General features: G+C 38.5%; 1 protein-coding gene across 1 annotated transcript; it reads right to left on the bottom strand.

Moving 5' to 3' along the window:
* Nucleotides 1-321: 321 nt before the first annotated feature.
* On the bottom strand, nt 322-18,267 carry PSMA5 (proteasome 20S subunit alpha 5). The gene is made up of 9 exons (XM_070745129.1): nt 18,058-18,267; nt 15,574-15,640; nt 9,535-9,661; nt 8,736-8,803; nt 7,201-7,308; nt 7,045-7,103; nt 4,891-4,993; nt 4,092-4,178; nt 322-598 (listed from the first exon to the last, which is right to left on the bottom strand). The coding sequence occupies exons 1-9, from the start codon at nt 18,084-18,086 to the stop codon at nt 521-523; spliced, it is 726 nt and encodes a 241-aa protein (XP_070601230.1). The 5' UTR covers nt 18,087-18,267; the 3' UTR covers nt 322-520.
* Between the last annotated feature and the right edge of the window lie 1,535 nt (nt 18,268-19,802).

The following is a 19,802-nucleotide window of genomic DNA, read 5'->3' as shown; positions in this document are numbered from 1 at the left end:
TTGGGACACAGCTATGTTCATAAGTATGAACCAATTGCCAAGCTTCTGAATTTTGATCACATGATCTTGGGGATGCTACAAAGGCTGTAACTGTGAAAAACAGTCATAGTCACTTTTTTCAGTGCTGTTGAAATTTTGAACGGTCACTAAATGAACTGTTGTAAGCTGAGGACTACCTGCATTCCCATTCTCTTGTATGCATCCCTGAGAAAGCCAAATTTGATGTAAGAGGAAGAAAACATTGGAAAATGCATCTAACCTAACACTACTGATTTTAAGCATACCTCCCACTGCAGAACTTTTATTAAAGAATTAGTGACGTAAGAATAACAAAATGATTTATTCTAGTTTCCTCTTGTTGAAGATCTTTATGTACAGAAACTGTAAAAAAATCTTTGCGCCTTTAAGAGCAGGCATACGTGCTGCTGAAATAAAGTTACGGGCACTGGAAAACAACTGAAGATTCATTCAGTTTGCTGTGGTCAGGGAATGAGGCAGTTGGGAGAGGTTCCTCCTCTCATCAAATATCTTTGATGACATCTTCAAGTTCTTCTTTTGTGTACATGTGGAACTTCTTGCCAGGCTGCACTGTTGCAAGCTGCAAGGACAGCAAAGGCAAGTTATAAATACTTATTCACATTAGAAAGTAGCAGTCCTTGACATACGGATGATTGATTACTGCACATGAAACAGATACTAATATTCAAAGGTCTGAACAATTTTGGCTTGTAGATCTTTCCACCCTAATTCATTTCTAAAAAAAAGTCATTTCTAGCATGCTCTACTTCTTCAAAGAAAGAAGAAATTACAAAAACTCTTTGCTTAAATTTAGTTTCATTAGGGCGAACAAATATTTTTTACCCTACAGTTTATCCTACAGTTCTACAGAGGAATTATTGAATCTGTCACCTCAACCCTTATAACTGTCTGGTTTGGTTCTGCAACTCAAAAAGACAGACACAGACTTCAGAGGATAATCAGAACTGCACAAAAAGCAATTGCTACCATCCTGCCTTCAATTGAGGACCTACAGGTAAAACTCAAAAAAATCGAGTATCATGCAAAAGTTCATTTATTTCAATGATGCAACTTAAAAGGTGAAACATAATATATGAGACTCATTACATGCAAGGCAAAATAGTTAAGTTGTGATTTGTCATAATTGTGATGATTATGGCCTACACCTCATGGAAATCCCAAATCCTCCATCTCAGAAAATTAGAATATTACATGAGATCAATAAAACAAGAATTATACATAGACCAATATCGGACCTCTGAAAAGTATAAGCATGCATATGTACTCGGTACTTGATTTGGGCCCCTTTTGCAGCAACTACTGCCTCAATGCAGCGTGTCATGGAACCTATCAGACTGTGGCACTGCTGAGATGTTATGGAAGACCAGGATGCTTCAATAGCAGCCTTTAGCTCTTCTCATTGTTCTGTATCTCATCTTTCTCTTGGCAATGCCCCAAATATTATCTATGGTGTTCAGATCAGGCGAGTTTGCTGGCCAATCAAGCACAATAATCTCTCGGTCATTGAACCAGGTTTTGGTGCTCTTGGCAGGTACCAAGTCCTGCTAGGAAATTGAAGTCAGCATCCCCATAAAGCTCATCTGAGGAAGGAAGCATGAAGTTCTCCAAAATCTCCTGGTAGACAGCTGTGTTGAACCTGGACTTAATGAAGCACAGTGGACCAACATCAGCAGATGACATGGTTCCCCAAATCAACTCAGACTGTGGAAACTTCACACTGGACTTCAAGCATCTTGAAGTGTGTGCCTCTCCATTCTTCCTCCATACTCTGGCTCCTTGATTTCTAAATGAAATGCATTTCCATATTCTGTGTGTAATGGGTCTCTCTCATATATTACGTTTCACCTTTTATTTGCATTACTGAAATAAATAAACTTTTGTACGCTATTCTAATTTTCTGAGTTTCATCTATATATACTACGTGAATCAAAGAGAGCTGTGGAAATATTTATTGAACCCTCACGTCCTGGACATAAATTCTTTCAACTCCTACCCTCAAAACAACACTAGAACACTGTACACCAAGACAACTAGATACAACAAGTTTCCCCCCGAATGTCATAACTGCTAAACAAATAATTCCTTCAACCCTATCAAACTATTTCCTAAGTCTGCACTACTATTAATCTTCTCATCGTTCCTATCACCAATCTCCTCCCACAAATGACTGTATGACTGTAACTTTGTTGCTTGTATCCTTATTGACTGATTCATAATATGATTTGTTGCTTGTATCATTTATATTGACTGGTTCGTAATATGATTTGATTGCTTATTCCTTGTGTGTCCAATCACATTTGGCCAATAAAATCCTATTCTATTCTCTCCTACCCTATCCACACTGCCCCATCAAAACTTGAGTCTGGTACATACAACTTCCCCTTTGCTCCATAAAACACAAAGGACAAGTAGAGCTGTACAGTATATTCGTTGCAAAAGCTCTTGCTGCCCCAAGCAAGCTGATTTGTGGTAAGTCTATGCCTAAAGCCAAATATGCATGTTTTATATATGGTCCATATATAGAATAAGCTTGTTTTGGAAAGTAAGCAAAATATAATTTATCTGGGCAGAATTGAGTGGTTGTGTAAGAGTGGGAACTAAAGGGTCTCCTTCATTAGCAGATGAGATAAGTCAAGGGAGGGAATATTGGGAAGCACCAAGCTAGTGAAATAAATTGCACTGTGAGATGATTCTTTATGGCTGAGACCATCTTGGTATGGAACAGGCCCTGACACTATAAAAGTGCACTGACTAAGAAAAGGTAAAAGAGGGAGGGAAGAAAATATGCTGGGAAAATTGGGGAGTGTGTGTGTTGTTTTCATTTATCTTTTGTAAAAATACCATGCAGCAATGTCAGCATTACTGACTGAGGGAAGGTAAAGAATGGAAGACAGGGAAAGTGCTAGACCAGGCACTGGGTGTCAGGTTGATGAGAATGTTGATGCATTGGTAATCTAAAGTTTAAAGATCATTATGGCAAGAAACAATCCAATATACAAATTGCGGGTGGAGGGCAGGAAGCGGAAGTGGTAAAAGGTATAGTATTGAGAAGATTTGGGTGCCTATCAAGAATCCACCAGTAAGAACCCCTATAGCCCCAATATTTCATCTGCTGTGTTATGCCACACATTTCTGTTTTGCAGAGGGGCCACTATGTTAAGCTTGTGTTAAACAGGGTAATCACAGCATTTTAGTTCTAACTTTAGTGATTTCCTGACACCCTTATGCAGTTCACTTAACAATTTTTGCTGGTCTTAAGGCTACCCTCAGTGGCTGCATTCAATGTTGCTTGCATTCAATTTCCTAAAAAACCATTGCAATAAAACTACTTGGCAGCTTTATTGAAGTGGTTTTCCAATATATCCTTTGGGAAGGTTCTTGCCAATTTAAACGTCAACCCTTTCGTACTGATCTACTATCCAGGTTTGAATAAGATCTGATATGCTTTTTAAAAAGATCACGTAAAGTCACTAGATTCTTCCACAGCCTTGTTCCAAATCTTCCATATATTCTAGTTCCTGAGTTTTTCACCTTGGCCATGTTTGGATAACCTCAACCTTAATTCATCAAAAACAATTATGTGGCATTTCTGATACTAAAGCAATACACCTGTCAATTCCAGCTGTTGGAGAACAGAAAGTTTTCTGTTTTTAAGTTAGGCAGCTGTCCACATTCCTATCTAATTGTCTGGTTAGTAGAACATTGAATTAGATGGAAATTGAGTCACCAGTGTTAGTTTTTAAGATTTTAAGTGCTTGATTTATTCACTTCACATTATTTTTCCTACTATGGCAGTAAAGAATCTTTCCCATTGTCATGCAGATGTTAAGATGTGTTACTATTTCAGTACAAAGATCTCAACACTCTAATCTCAGGAATATCAACAAGGAAGCAGGAGAGCCAAATGTGAAACTTAACTCCTACAATTCTACCCCAAAATAATTGGGACATAAGATACAATCCATAGCAAATCTAAGCTACTTCGATATCTATGCTGAAATTCAGGTAAGATGGACATTTATGGAAAACCTTTAATAAATGGATTAACATACCTCAATGTTAGTTGCATTCAGCTTTTCTTCCATAACTTGTTTTAGAATTATAAGGGACGACTTAATTGCCTCTTTCAGTGTCATTGACTGTAAAGAAAAATAATTAAACTTAAGGCTGATGCGATAGGCACCAAGTGACTAGTTATCACATTAATTGAATCATTCTCTTAAATTAAACAAATGCTTAAATATATATAATGACATGTCTAAAACTGACTGGATAGTGTTCTTACTACACATGCTATCTAAACTGAATTTACATACAGTAAATCTCAATTGTTTGATGGAAAATTATTCAGCCAGATGCAGTTCACCATTGTGAAAATATTTTTAGGGTTGAGAACTGCAGGTTTCAGTCATTGACATATCATTAACATGTTATATTTATTTAAAGACAATACAAGCTCTTGTTTACGCATGGGGTTAAATTACTAATTTGACTTGTTAGTCAAGAAAGCAGATTTATTTTAAAATATCTCAAAATCTCTTTTTATATTTCTATAAAAGGTTCTACTCCTGTGAACTTCTCAGATCCCAAACCACCTAGAGCACTATAAATATATTGAAAAAATATTCAAAACACCACGTGTAATGACACTTTTTAAATTGCTTGAAATACATTGATGAGAAACAAAGATAACCCAGGTGATTCTATGGTATTAAAGTTACAGCTAGTTTAAAAGAGAACCAACCAACAGGATTTTGTGGCTACAATAAAGCTCACAGTTAATTCCTTCATCTCACTGCTTTCATCAAAGAGCTGCAAAAAAGAGTAAGGCCAAATAAAATGGGCTTTCACCTTATGATAAACCTCCTGCAGTGAGCTTTGTGCACCTTCTGAAGCTGATCCAATTGCTCTTGCATCACACTGTACAAAAGTCCCAGAAGGATCCATATGAAATCTACATGCATAATTAAAAGATAGAAAAATGAACAAACTAAGTGCCATGCAAATCACTTATAAAATCTGCAGTTTTATTCTGTGAGTTATATTTGACTAGGAACAGATTGTGTAGGTACACATGTGCACATCATAATCAAATGCTTACATCCATCAAATTTGGGAGACTAGTAGGGATAGCCACAGTTTTACTACATAGCTTAGAACTAGAAAGTATTGCATGGTGAATAGGATTTGCCTGGCTTGGCTTTATTTTAAAGGAGAACCTGTCAAGAAGGCATCATATACACATCCTGATGAGAAGAAACGCCTTCAATATCACCCCACCCCCCCAAAAGGACACTTCTGATTCAAATAAACTTTAGGATGGCTTTTTTGTTCTTTTAATAACCACAAAAGAATCACCTGCATTAAATTCTCCTCTCTCTTTCTAGCTCTCTCTCCCTCTACCCCTCTCACTCATAATCAAATCAAATCAATTTCTACTTATTTGTTTCCTAAAAAATGTAACATTGAAGTCAGTTTTGTCCTTTCATTTATTAAAATGGCTAAGATTGTGCTGCAGAAATTAGTTTTACACTTGATTAAGCACATAATATGACTAAGCAAGTAACATTGCCCTTTCCTTCTTCTTCTAGAAGGGTCCTGTGAATTGAATCTCTTTGCTATATTTGTGGTTTTCAGATTTTTGAACCTTTCTTTAGGATTTAAGTTCCTATAGCTCATGCAATTGCTTGTACACCCATAATTCTACAAACTATGATTTTATCAGAGCTATCTATTGAAAAACAGGTTGATTGGTCCACAAGTACATTAAACTACAGTAAATAAATAAATATTAAGGCACAGAAGGCAGTAATATAATTGTGTGAACCAAAATCTCTATAGGCATAACTGAGTTCTCATTATAAGAATACAATGGTAAAAAAAAATGGAGATGGTTCAGAATTGAAATAAATTACCTTATTGTCTTGCAGCAATTTAATAAATCTCAGCAACTGATAAAATATTTTACAAACTATAACAGTTCATGTTCTTTAAAATACATCTTTACAGTACCATTTCTCATATGGTTGTTTCAATAAAGAACATTTTGTTGTTAAATAGTTAGTGTCAAATATCATTTCCTCTTATCATGAAACTGTATTCAATTACTGAAGAACAAATTGAAAATAAGAGAGAAAAAAAGACAGCCTAAAGATGAAAGAAATCTGAGTTTATTAAAATGCAAAGTACACGATTTAAAGTGTGCTGTCCGTCAAATGTATTTGTTTCTATAAGTAAACTTTGCTGGTTAATGACTACAAATATTTAAAAAATCTGCAGACATAAAAGTTTAATGTTATTTTGCAATGCAGGATTATTATTTTCTCTACCTGCTTAAGGGAATGGCAATAGTGGAAGCTTTCCCTTCCTCATTCTCAAGCCTTTCTTGCATTCTTAACTGAGTGCTTCCACTATGAATTTTAGGGATAACTTTCTCCTTTAAAATGTGCTTGGAACTTTGAAGGGCTTCTGGTTACAAGGACTAGATCAGTGGTTTGTAATGTGGGGCCCATGCACCACAGGGGGACAATTTGATTTTTAATGGGGGCAATTGGAACCTTGTTTAAACCAAGTTAATGGCCTTTTAGGCTTCCTGTGCATGTGGAAGATCAGACTAAAAAGCGGAAGTTGCAGGATGAGGAGGCATGTAATCATTTAGCAGACTCAGTCCTGATTGGATAATAGACAGAGTTAACCCATAAATGGATGCTGTCTCCACTAGCCAGAGATTAACAGAATTGGAAGGGACCTTGTAGGTCACCTAGTGTAACCCCCCCTGTTCAAACAGAAGATTCTATGCTATTTCTGACAGATGGCTCTCCAGTTTCTTCTTGAAAGCTTCCAGTGATGAAACACTTAAAACTTCTGGCGGCAAACTGTTCCACTGGTTGAATGTTATCACTGTCAGGTTGATTATGTAGAACTCTATCTTCTAACTCAGCAATGATAAGTAGCCTGGATTTAAATACATAAATAATGAGAATGAAGAAACAAAACCCAACTTACAGTTGAGGTCCTTTTTCGTCGACGCCTCCAAAGAGTAATGCCACACCAAATGGCCTTGACTAGAATGAAACCATAAAAGGATTATGCATCAATGATCTAGTAACTGAAGAGTACAATTGTCAACAATGGACATTTAACAATAATTGACATACATACCATTGCGCCTGGATCAGCATCTTCTTCTCCAAACTGTAACGCTAAGTTGGACACAGCTTGTGTCACACTTTCCACAGTCATGGTTTCATTGTATGTAAACCAGTGATTCTGAGATGATAGAAAGAGACATCTAAATCTCTTTTCATAAAAGATACATTTCTTCAATATATATACAATCTGCATCCAAATAAACTTCAGCCAAAATTAGAACCGTAAGAAGAAACGCTCAAAAGATTATTTAACATGCAAATTGCAACATAGTATAAAGAACGTTCAATATGAGGTAAGATTTAATAATAATAATAATAATAATAATAATAATAATAATAATAATAATAATAATAATAATAATTTATTAGATTTGTATACCACCCTTCTCTGAAGACTCGTTTGTGTTTAATTTGTTATTCCTTTTAGAATAGATATGTGCTATGAATAACACTGTCCATATTTCCTATTCAAGCTTAGTTAAAATTCTTTTAAATGCTTCCAACCACATGGGAAGCATTCTACCATGAGCAGTTCCTATGCAGACTATAATTTATTACACGAAAGGAACTAATCTCACAGAATCAATATTCCATAGTTGAGTAGCTTATATATTTTGCCATCTGTGTAGCTTATTGAGTAGCTTATATATTTTGCCACTCAGAGAAAAATGATTTATATGCTGTTAATTGTGATCTGAAGGAGCTCATTGATCCAAGAATGTTAACTTGCAAAGATTATGGAAATCATTCATTGAAACACATTTCCAATTTAATAACATACCCATAGAAAGCACAATCCTGACAATTATAAAGTTAAAGACTGATTTACCTGTTCACTAAAAATATTTATTTTATTTATTTTGTTAGATTTATAAGCCACCCATCTCCTGACGGAATCAGGGCGGTGTACATGAATAAAACAATATATTGCAATTAAAATCCCAGTACAAACATTCATCCTATTCTGGCCGGAACAGAATACTATGGCTCAACGGCCCCACACCTGCCGGCAAAGCCATGTTTTTAAGGCCTTCCGGAAGGCTAAGAGGATGAGGGTGGTGTGAATCTCTGAAGATAGTTGGTCGAGGGGACTTGGAGAAGGCCAACTCTGTGAGCTCTAATTGGCCACTGAGAAGCATGAGGCAGAACACAAATGTATCTATTTCCTAAGTTATACATTTTCTTTCTCTTTATTGGATAGAGAATTTAAAAAGAGCAATAAGACTATTAAAATGTCAAACTCAGTTCAAAGAGAGCAATCCTAAAGCCATGATAGTAGAGCAATATTCTGATATCAGTTTCTTCTAATATTCATGTAATTGTAAATAATTAGTGACCCTAAAAATCCAGTATAGAATCTTATTTTCCACCCTTTCATATCCATCTTGAATTTTGCATATTCTTTTCATGTAAAATTTAATTTGTAATTCTTTTCTGCAGTTCTGCTGCCACGTTTAAGTTTGAATGGATAACTAATTTTCTTTTTTTTAAAAAAAAGTAGGAGGGAAAAAGCAAGATGCACAAAGATCAGTATGTGAGTTTTACCTGTGTCTCAACTCTTGCTTTGTCAATTAATGTCTTTGCATCAGCTATCAAGCCACTCATTGCACAACCTGAAAAAGGGAGATACAAATTAAAAAGTACCAGCCTCAACACTTTCCTGTGAGACATCAAAAATTGACTCAAGAACATTGAAATAAATAATGTGTTTTTAATCATCCATGACACTTTTAAAAAACTGTAGAAGTTGAAAGTCAAATGTGTCATAAACAAAGTCCATGCATTTACATGTGAAAGAAAGCAGGTCAAATGATATAAGGTACTGATACCTTAAAATGTTTTTCAGTTATACTTATTTGTTAGTTAACTTTGTTAGACAATACCATTGTTCGCAGCTATATTAAAATAGTTAACATTGATATTAAACACAGAGAAAGGTAGATATAAATGAACTCTAGCTTAGTTTTCATCAGAGGTGTGTATATGATTATATTAAAAAAGATGGCCTCATATAGAGGACAGGCTAACATTAGAGGTCAATCAATGAGCTTTCAACAGAGGAATTGGCTGGGGATCAAGAGCGCTCTCCAATTTCTATATTTGGAGACAAACTTTTATTAGAGAGGTCATATAGTAGCAAGTTGCTTTTGATTTCTACATCTGATTCTATATTGTGCTGATTCTGAACACAGAAACCAGTAGTAAATATTAATTTCACATCCAAGGAAGTTTACACATAAGCTCATAATTTAGGAATTAGAAGACCACCAAAGCAAGGATTTTAATCCTATCCATATTGCAATTACACTGCAGAATTTTCTTAAGAATTAGCTTTCATTCTTACCTATATGAGAATCAATTTCTACAATTTTCTCAATACTGCTTGGCTCCATAAGTGGTGAAGTAATCCTCTTCTCCACAGCCAGGCAAACTCCTTCCGATGTCTGGATTCCAATTGCTGTGGACCCAAGCTAACAAAAATAATAATAAACCATTTTTAACCTTTTAAAAGAACTGTTAATTTGCTTTATACAATCTAAGAAATGCTCAGCCCATATGATAATCAGATGCAGAATTTCAGAAGAGTATTAAACAATAGGATGTAAGCTGGATGCAATCAAAACCCAGAATGTAAACATGAAATGGAAAATTCAGAGCATATTTTCACTTAAACAGATATGTCATATCTGAATGTGCTGTATTTTGATTCTAGACCTTCATAGAAGTTCATAAGTCTTTTTCTACAAGGATACATGTTGGGCAATAACAGATATGTCGTGGCAAATAATGGCAAAACCCTCCCAACTCCCCCACCATTCAATAAGGAGGAAGGGCAGCTTTGGAGAAGAAATTTTTTAATCAATGGTCAACGGTTTGGCCTTGAACTGCAGGTGTCCTAATAATTGGACCATCATTGATTAATCTTATCATGGACTAAGGATGAGGGAGAAGAACTTTTTACCATTCATTCACTGTTACTCATCTTAAGTCAATATGTAACATTTGATAAACTGCACTAACTACACCAATCAATCTAGGGCAGTGATGGCAAACCTTTTTTTCCTCGGGTGCCGAAAGAATGTGCGCGCATGTTGTTGCACATGCACGAGTGTCCACACACATAATTCAATGCCTGGGGAGGGAGAAAACACCCCCCACCCCCCCTCGGAGGTCTTCTGGAGGCCAGAAATGGCCTGTTTCCCAACTTCTGGTGGGAGGGTAAAAACGCCTTCCGCCATCCCCCGGACGCTCTCTGGAAGCCAAAAATGTCCTTCTAGAGCCTCTGTGCAAGCCAAAAATCAGCTGGCCGGCACACACATGCATGTTGGAGCTGAGCTAAGACAATGGCTCACATGCCAACAGAGATGGCTCTTCGTGCCACCTGTGGCACCCGTGTCATAGGTTTGCCATCACTGATCTAGGGGGTCTACGACAGCTCAGTGCAGCCAGCTTGGAATGTCCACCTCACCAAGTCACAATATAACTTCACACAGCCAACTCGCGGCAGGGACAATTTGCCATGGAGGCGGGAGGGAGATCCATGTGAGCAGGCAGACAGGCGGGTAGAAGAGTGGTTTCCCATTGGAGAGACAGCCGCGTGGGCAGGAGAGCAAGTGAGCGGGCAGAGTTCAGAACAGTGTCAGCAACTGGCATATCCAATTTTCACATATACTGCTATCACCATGCTGAGCTCTGGACCGTTCAGAGTTCGTCCTGTTCAGCAATGGTGGTGGTGGAGTTCAGGCCGTTTGGTGGTGTGCTGGGTGGATAGCATTTGGATGTGTCCCATTTTCACACACCCCACCACTGCCATGTCGAGCTCCAGGAGTTTGCTGCAGCAATGTCAGGGGATGTGAAAATGGAATGCCCTAACCACCACTGCTTCCCCAATGCACTGCTGCCAACATCTTGGGCCTCTTCAGCTTGGAGTTTGGCAGCAGTAGTGTCAGCAGTTTCAGCAGTGGTGAGAGTGTGTTGAAATGGGATGCCCCAGCCGCTGTTGCCACTCTGCACACCTGCTCACTCGCCCAACCACTGAACTCTCCTCCCTCCAGCCATCTAAGGCGAGTTGTCCCCGCACTGAGTTGACTGTGTGGAGTTGTATTGCTGGGCCTGTGTGGCAGTGAGTTGGCAGAGGAGACTTAGTGATAAATCAGCTATACCAAACTGGCCACACTGAGTTGTCCCACTCCATGATTTGGTATATTAATTCTTTTTGAAATAGGTACAATAAATCCTGTCAAGCCCTTACATGATTAGGTCAGCTCCCATCCCATTTAAGAAATAACCAAGATTATTTTGTACAAAATGTATTTTGACATTTTCCCATAGCAGTGTAATTTGCTTGCAGATATTTGCAACGGTTATTTTTTTTTATACTAAATTCAATTATCTTCAAACAATAAGGATCTGGCTTTGCTCTGAAAAAGGCCCTATGGCACAGATAGAAACATAGAAGACTGACGGCAGAAAAAGACCCCATGGTCCATCTAGTCTGCCCTTTTACTATTTCCTGTATTTTATCTTACAATGGATATATGTTTATCCCAGGCATGTTTAAATTCGGTTACTGTGGATTTACCAACCACGTCTGCTGGAAGTTTGTTCCAAGGATCTACTACTCTTTCAGTAAAATAATACTTTCTCATGTTGCCTTTGATCTTTCCCCCAACTAACTTCAGATTGTGTCCCCTTGTTCTTGTGTTCACTTTCCTATTAAAAACACTTCCCTCCTGAACCCTATTTAACCCTCTAACATATTTAAATGTTTCGATCATGTCCCCCCTTTTCCTTCTGTCCTCCAGACTATACAGATTGAGTTCATTAAGTCTTTCCTGATACGTTTTATACTTAAGACTATTTTAAAATAAACATATTTTAAAATATTTATGAATAGCATGCATTAATTTACATCACTCTGAAACAACAAATAAGATGCTCATAATACCAGTCAAGCATGTTTGCCATTAATTTTTCAGAGAGACATGCAGCTCTACCAAGGAACTACTTACATATCTATATTAATGAAACTTGTAGGCACCGATGAGTCAATGCTTAGTATACTGAGCTACATACAAACAGCATATTTACTCCCCCCACCTTTTAAGAGATTTTATTTATTTATTTATTTATTTATTTAATTTAATTTATTTATTTATTAGATTTGTATGCCGCCCCTCTCCGCAGACTCGGGGCAGCTCACAACAGTAATAACAACAGTATACAATGTAACAAATCTAATATTAAAAGAAAGTATCTAAAAACCTGTCATTTAAAAATCATACAACACAAGCACACCGTACATAAACTAGATAAGCCCAGGGGAGATGTCTCAATTCCCCCATGCCTGGCGATATAGGTGGGTCTTGAGCAACTTATGAAAGGCAAAGAGGGTGGTGGGCAGTTTTGATCTCTGGGGAGAGTTGATTCCAGAGGGCTGGGGCCGCCACAGAGAAGGCTCTTCACCTGGGGCCCGCCAAACGACATTGTTTAGTCCAGTGATTTTCAACCTTTTTTGAGCTGCGGCACATTTTTTACATAAACAAAATAATGGGGCATCTTGAGTGGGGGGGATAAAAAAAGTTTGGACAAAAAAATCCTCTCTCTCTCCCTTTCACTCTATTTCTCTCCCTCTTTCTCTCTCTTCCTTCCTCCCTCTCTTCATCCCTCTTTCTCTTCCTTCCTCTCTTTTTTTGCTCTCTTTCTATCTCTCCCTCTTTCCCTGCCTCTCTTTCTCTCTCTCTCTTGCTTTCTTTCTCTCTCTTGCTGAGCTTCGCGGCACACCTGACCATGTCTCGCGGCACACTAGTGTGCCGCGGCACACTGGTTGAAAAACACTGGTTTAGTCAACGGGACCCGGAGAAGGACAACTCTGTGGGACCTTATCGGCCGCTGGGATTCGAGATATGTAAGGGACTATAATTCTAACAGACTAGCCAACTCAAAACATTGTGCATGATCAGGTTCTACTCAAACCCATGTTTTCTGGCAATAAAAACAGATCAGGACATGATAACTTTCCTGCTAATCCACAGACATTTTTCAAGTGGTTTAAAAGAGCCCCACACTTCAATTTACTATATTTGGCCCATTAAAACGGGAGAAGCTTTTGGGGACGTCTAATGGAATGCTTATAGATTAAGTCTACTAATTGTTCATGTGCCACTATGAAGGTTCAGAATAAGAAAAGCTGAATTTAATTCTATTCAGTGCAAAATAATAGTACTGTCACCATGCCAAAAATAATAACCACAGGTAGTCCATTGTCATTGTAGTCGACTTACAACCACAATTGGAATCAGAATTTTTACTGTTAGATAAAACAGTTGTTAAGTGAGCCAGACCTGATTTTATGACTTTTTTCCATAGCTGTTAAGTGAATCAATATTTATTAAGTAAATCTGGCTTCCCCTACTGTCTCTGCTTGTCAGAAGCCACCTGGGAAGATCACAAATGATTATTGTGTGATCCCAGGATGTTGCAACTGTTCTAAATACATGCCAGTTATCAAGTGCTCAAATTTTTATAACGTGACATGGAGATGCTATAACAGAACAATCAGCAAGCAAAGAAAACTATGTAATAGACTGAAATTATATTTCCTCTGGCCATCAGGAACCCTTGCAGGAATGTCAAAGCTATAGTTACTATTATCCCATCTTTAAAATGTTTCTTCTGAATTATGATGCTCGGGTTATGTATAAAGCAATCCCTCTTAATATTTCCTCTTACAATCATAAGCTGCATTGTTTGATCTAAAGTCACACAGTGAACTTCTGTGGTTAAATAACAACATAAACCTATATCACAGTAATCCTAGCCTGCACTGTAATCACTACAACAATAGTGGTTCTGCAATAACTTGATGTTCCTGTTGCTGTATGACAAGACGGAATGGATGTGGGTTTTGCCTCCAAGGACAATTCCATCAGTCCCTCCATTACCCTGGGGAGTTATTGACCCCCTCGGAGAGGGTCCGCAACTTGGGCGTCCTCCTCGATCCACAGCTAACATTAGAGCACCATCTTTCAGGTTCGCCTGGTGCACCATTTGCGACCCTATTTGGACAGGGAGTCATTTCTCACAATCGCTCATGCCCTCATCACCTCGAGGTTCAACTACTGCAACGCTCTCTACATGGGGCTACCTTTAAAGAGTGTTCAGAAACTTCAGATCGTGCAGAATGAGGCTGAGAGAGCTATCATGGGGCTTCCTAGATTGGCCCATGTCTCGTCAACACTATCAGCCTGCACTGGCTGCCAATTAGTTTCCGGTCACAATTCAAAGTGTTGGTAATAACCTATAAAGCCCCACATGGCATCAGACTAGAATACCTTCAGAATCATCTTCTGCCGCACGAATCCCAGCGACCGATAAGGTTCCAGAGTTGGCCTTCTCCGGGTCCTGTCGACTAAACAATGTCGTCTGGCGGGCCCCAGGGAAAGAGCCTTCTCTGTGGCAGCCCCGGCCCTCTGGAATCAACTCCCCCCAGAGATCAGAACTTTCCCCACCCTCCTTGCCTTTCGTAAGCTATTGAAGACCCACCTATGTCGTTAGGCATGGAGAAATTAAAATACCCCTGGGCTTATATTGTTTATGTATGGTATGATTGTGTTGCATGGTTTTAATAATGGGTTTTTAGATGTCTTTTAATATATTGGATTTGTCACCTTGTTTTTGTTGTGAGCCGCTCCGAATCTCCGGAGAAGGGTGGCATACAAGTCTAATAAATAATAATAATAATAATAATAATAATAATAATAATAATAATAATAATAATAATACTAAATTGCTTAATAGAATCGTGCTACATAATCAAAATGATAATGAATTTTCTCTTTCCTTCAGTAACCATGCCATGTTCAGATATAAAGAAGAAGTAGCTTATACTTACGAAGCTGAATTCAAAATATTGTGTACAAAATGCTACACAATTGATTGCTGAGCATTTTCCAACGACACCCATCACATTCTCCCAGTTATTTACATAGACATTTTACAGAAATTGAATGCAACTGGGTAAGTTAAAGAATATAACATGCAACACACTGCCAATCTTAACCAATTACCATGACTGTAAAAGCTATCACAGCATTGCTTCAAAGAAAGTATAGAAGAATTTTATTTATTTATATATTTTTATATTTATATTTATATTTATATTTATATTTATTATTATTATTATTATTATTATTATTATTATTATTATTATTATTATTATATTTGCATGCCATCCTTCTCCAAAGACTCGGGGTGGCATTGGACAGCATTGCTCAAACACTATTCTCAATCTTCATTCACTGTTCTGTGATTCCCCCATTGTAGTCCATCCAGTTCTACGAAATTGCTCAAGATACTTTTTACACAATAATTTCAAATGTACCTTGATAGCTTCAATGGCATATTCCACTTGGAATAATCTTCCTTCTGGTGAAAAAGTGTTCACGCCTCTGCAAAGGAAAGAATCAAGAGTCACAATGAACATATACTAGAATTTAGATTTTTGAATCAGACTTAAGCAATACAGTTTGATTTCAAATAATGACAGAAAGACAAAGTATTTTTTTTAGCTGAACTAGACTAGTTGCAAATATTCAACAAGGGTGTTTTCAGAGAGAGAAATTCAGGAAAACACAGCAGCTTCCAAAAGGGGCAAATATATATTATGTATATATAGTGAGCTGCACTGGCCCCCAATCAGTCTCGGGGCGCAATTCAAGGTGTTGGTCATGACTTTTAAAGCCCTATATGGCTTAGGGCCAGACTATGCCACTCCGAGTCCTCAGAGAGGGGCGGCATACAAATCTAATTAATAATAATAATAATAATAATAATAATAATAATAATAATAATAATCATCATCATCATCATCATCATAATCTTTGGGACCACTTTCTACGGCATAGCTCCCAGCGACCGATAAAAGCCCACAGGGTTGGTCTTCTCCAGGTCCCGTCAGCTAAACAGTGTCTCCGTGATGGCTCCAGCTCTCTGGAACCAGGTGCCTCCTGAGATCCATACTACTCCCACCCTACTGGAAAGCTGTAAAGACCTGGCTTTTCCGGCAGGCCTTGGGCCATTGATTAGAGCAGTGTTTCCCAACCTTGGCCACTTGAAGATATTTGGACTTCAACTCCCAGAATTCCCCAGCCAATTCTGGAAGTTGAACTCCAGATATCTTCAAGTAGCCAGGTTTAGGAAACACTGGATTAGAGGATACACCTTCAAGATCCAGCCATAAAAGATGCATATGGTTTTATTGTGGATTTTAAATTGTTTTTAAATTTTTCTTTTTAGATGTTCTGAATGCTGTACACTGTATATCCTGTTCTCTTTGGTTGTGAGCCGCCCAGAGTACTTAGGGAGTTGAAATGAATGAATGAATGTATAACAGATATTAAATCTTCATATGTTAAATATATTAAATTTTCTAGCAAAAGAATCCCCACCAATATAGGATAAAAAACCTCACTTTTCCCAAGTAGGCAGCACTCTATTCAGCAGTTTAGTTTTAAACTCTAAACTTCAGAAATGTATCACTTCCCCAAAAATGTGAAGATATCTCAATTTTAACAATTTTTTAATTCAACAAATCTCTTAAAACAAAACACTGAGAGTAGAGATTGGGAGTTTATGATATTGCAAAATGTGAGGGGGGAAATGTATGAAATGATTTATAAAAGTCACCACCAAATTAAACCTTTTTCTTCTCCATAAATATCACAACACATTGCCAAAAATACTTGGCAAAGTTTATTTGGCTACGGTGTATTGGTTTGTACAAGTAACATTCTAAAAATATATCTGTGCATAGTAAATTTTCTTCTACCATGTGCTTTAATCCAACAATGAAAGTACTGTACTTGTTGCCAGTCAGCTGGTCCAATGCCTGATAAGCATAACCGAAAGCAAAAGTTTGAGGATTATGACTAAGGAAATAATTTCACAACACAGAAATTAGGCCCAGCCTGCTGGGAAGAAGAAATACACGGATAAATTTTACCTCTAAGCAAAAATATTCAAAAGGATCAGGATAGTGTGATTTCTGATTAACCAATTTGAAACATGTTACAATCCCCTTCTATTTTTCTTTGTACAAAATAAGGAGCAGGCAGTTAAGGCAAATCGAAAATCTTTTTTTAAAAGCACCCTACAAACTGAACTTTTAAGTATTCAGAATTAATGTACATTTTTGAAGCATTGTTTCAAACACACCTAAAAAATCTCTTCAGCACCACCAGAGTGCTTACATTTTTGCAGTTCGGTTTTACACTCAAAGATGCTTTTTCCCGCCGACAAAAAAAGCCCACACTTTTTTGCGGGACACTCAAGTCCTGGGAAAACTCCGATTTCTAATGTGAAGGAGCCGCTTGACAAAAAGTTTAAGCCTTTTTTTTCTCCCCCACGCAGGCGGGAGAGGGGGTCGACTAGATGACCCACGAGGTCCCTTCCAAGTCTGATGCATAAATAAATAAATAAAAAAAACTGCTCTCTATTCCAGTGTTTCCCAACCTTGGCAACTTGAAGATATTTGGACTTCAACTCCCAGAATTCCCCAGCCAGGAATTCTGGGAGTTGAAGTCCAAATATCTTCAAGTTGCCAGGGTTGGGAAACACTGCTCTATTCCCAGGCATGGAGGAAGGGAGGCACGAGGTCCGACCGAAGCGCTTCCTTTCCAAAGAAAAGAAGCCAAAAAAGCACCCAAGGCCGCCACTCTTTTAAAGGCAGCCTCAAGGAGAGGCCGGCAACAACTCCTTCCGAAAAGCCTTCGGGACGACTCGTTGGGAAAGCCAGGCCGCTGCTGCAGTGACTCAGCCCCGGCCAAAGCAGGCCGCGCTTCCGCCCGTTCTGTGGCTGCTTACTTACCTGTCGTACTCGGAGCGAGTGAGAAACATGCTGGCAACGGCAGCAGGGGGGGAAAAAAGATGCGCGCGGCGGACGTGAAGCTTTCGCCTTCCGAGCCTCGACTTTACTCCGGAGACGGGCTATGGCCCTGTCAGCACCAGCACCCGGTTTTCAGCCACCGCTCCACACCGCGCATGCGTTGAATCTCGACGGCGTACGCCTCGACGGCGTGCTTAGCAGCCAATAGAGCTCCGGAGCGGGAGCTTACAATGCCATCGTGCAATTGGCCCTTGGAAGGTTCGTACCAAGTCGGGATTGGCTAACGGTTGCCATGGTTTACGGAAAGGCGGGGAATATCAATCCCGCCCTTCAGATTTGAGAATCTACTGAAACGGGGTAGGTAGGCAAAGTTGGCTCTTCTATGACTTATGGACTTCAACTCCCAGAATTCCTCAGCCAATCATGCTAGCTCAGGAATTATGGGAGTTGAAGTCCACATGTCATAGAAAAGCCAATTTTGCTTATCCCTGTACAGTATTAAAAGAGATGACGAAAAGGGGGGGGGGGGCATATGATGTGGTCGTTTTGTTTCTCCGGGTGTCCATCATAGCGCTTTTCCCATCCTCTTGTCTCTGTGTTATGACGCAATACTCCATTATTTTGGCAAATAAACAATTTCAGTGTTAAAACATTAACAGTTATTAGGGGCAAACGTATATTGAACTTAAAACGTGCGGTGATTTTTGCCTAAAATTGTCCATAAGCGGTAGCGATACTAAAGTATGAAACCTGGACCAGCTCATGATTTTTGTTGTTTAGGTACCAGTCCTATAATATCTGCTCTCGCCTCGTATCACGCTGTTACCATTTCACCCTGTTTCGAGATTCATTATTCAAGTGAGATCTTGGGGCAAAGGACAATAATCCGCTTATCAGGAGAACTATGAAAATACCCAACATCATTTATAGCAGAGGTCTTCAAACTTGGCAAGCAGTGTTCCCTCTAATTTTTTGGGTGGGTGGGTGGAAAAGTATAGTGTCTGAGCGGCAGTCCCTTTGGGACTGGGCGGCACAGAAATAAATAAATAAATACATACATACATACATACATACATACATACATACATACATACATACATACATACCCTGTTTTGCCTCAGAGAATTTCAAAATAAAATACTGTACTGTGTGTCTATAACAGTGAGCTCATAATTAGGGCAACTCTATCAATATCAAAATGCCACTTAAATAGTTGAGCTAGTTTCAAATTAGCTTTTGATTTTCTTTCTCTCTTCCTTACTCCCATTCTTTTTCTTTCTCTTTTCCTTCCTCTCTTTTTTCTATCTGTTTCTCTCTCTTCCTCTCTTCCTCTCTCCTTCCCTCTCACTCTTTCCCTCTCGGCTTCTGGGCAGGTTTGGAAAACTCTGAGTTGATGATGATTTTTAAGTGAGCGATTGCTCACTGCTCAGCTTAGAGGAACTATGTTGGCAAGTTTAAGATTTGTGGACTTCAACTCCCAGAATTCTCCAGCCAGAATTCTGGGAGTTGAAGTCCACAAGTCTTAAACTTGCCAAGTTTGAGGACCCCTGATTTATAGAATGGGATGGGATGGGGAATAGAATAGAATAGAATAGAATAGAATAGTGTGAAGAAATTGTTTTTGGTGCATATGCTCTGTGTGTATAAAAGAAAAGATAGGTGGGGGGAAAGACCAGCACGTTCAAAGTATTAATGAGCTATTCCCTGGGACTAAAGCAGCCTATATA

Source organism: Erythrolamprus reginae, chromosome 3 (genome assembly GCF_031021105.1).
Source record: "Erythrolamprus reginae isolate rEryReg1 chromosome 3, rEryReg1.hap1, whole genome shotgun sequence".
Classification (NCBI taxonomy): Eukaryota; Metazoa; Chordata; class Lepidosauria; order Squamata; family Dipsadidae; genus Erythrolamprus; species Erythrolamprus reginae.
Note: the sequence above shows the minus strand (reverse complement) of the source record. Positions and strands in the feature narration are given on the sequence as shown.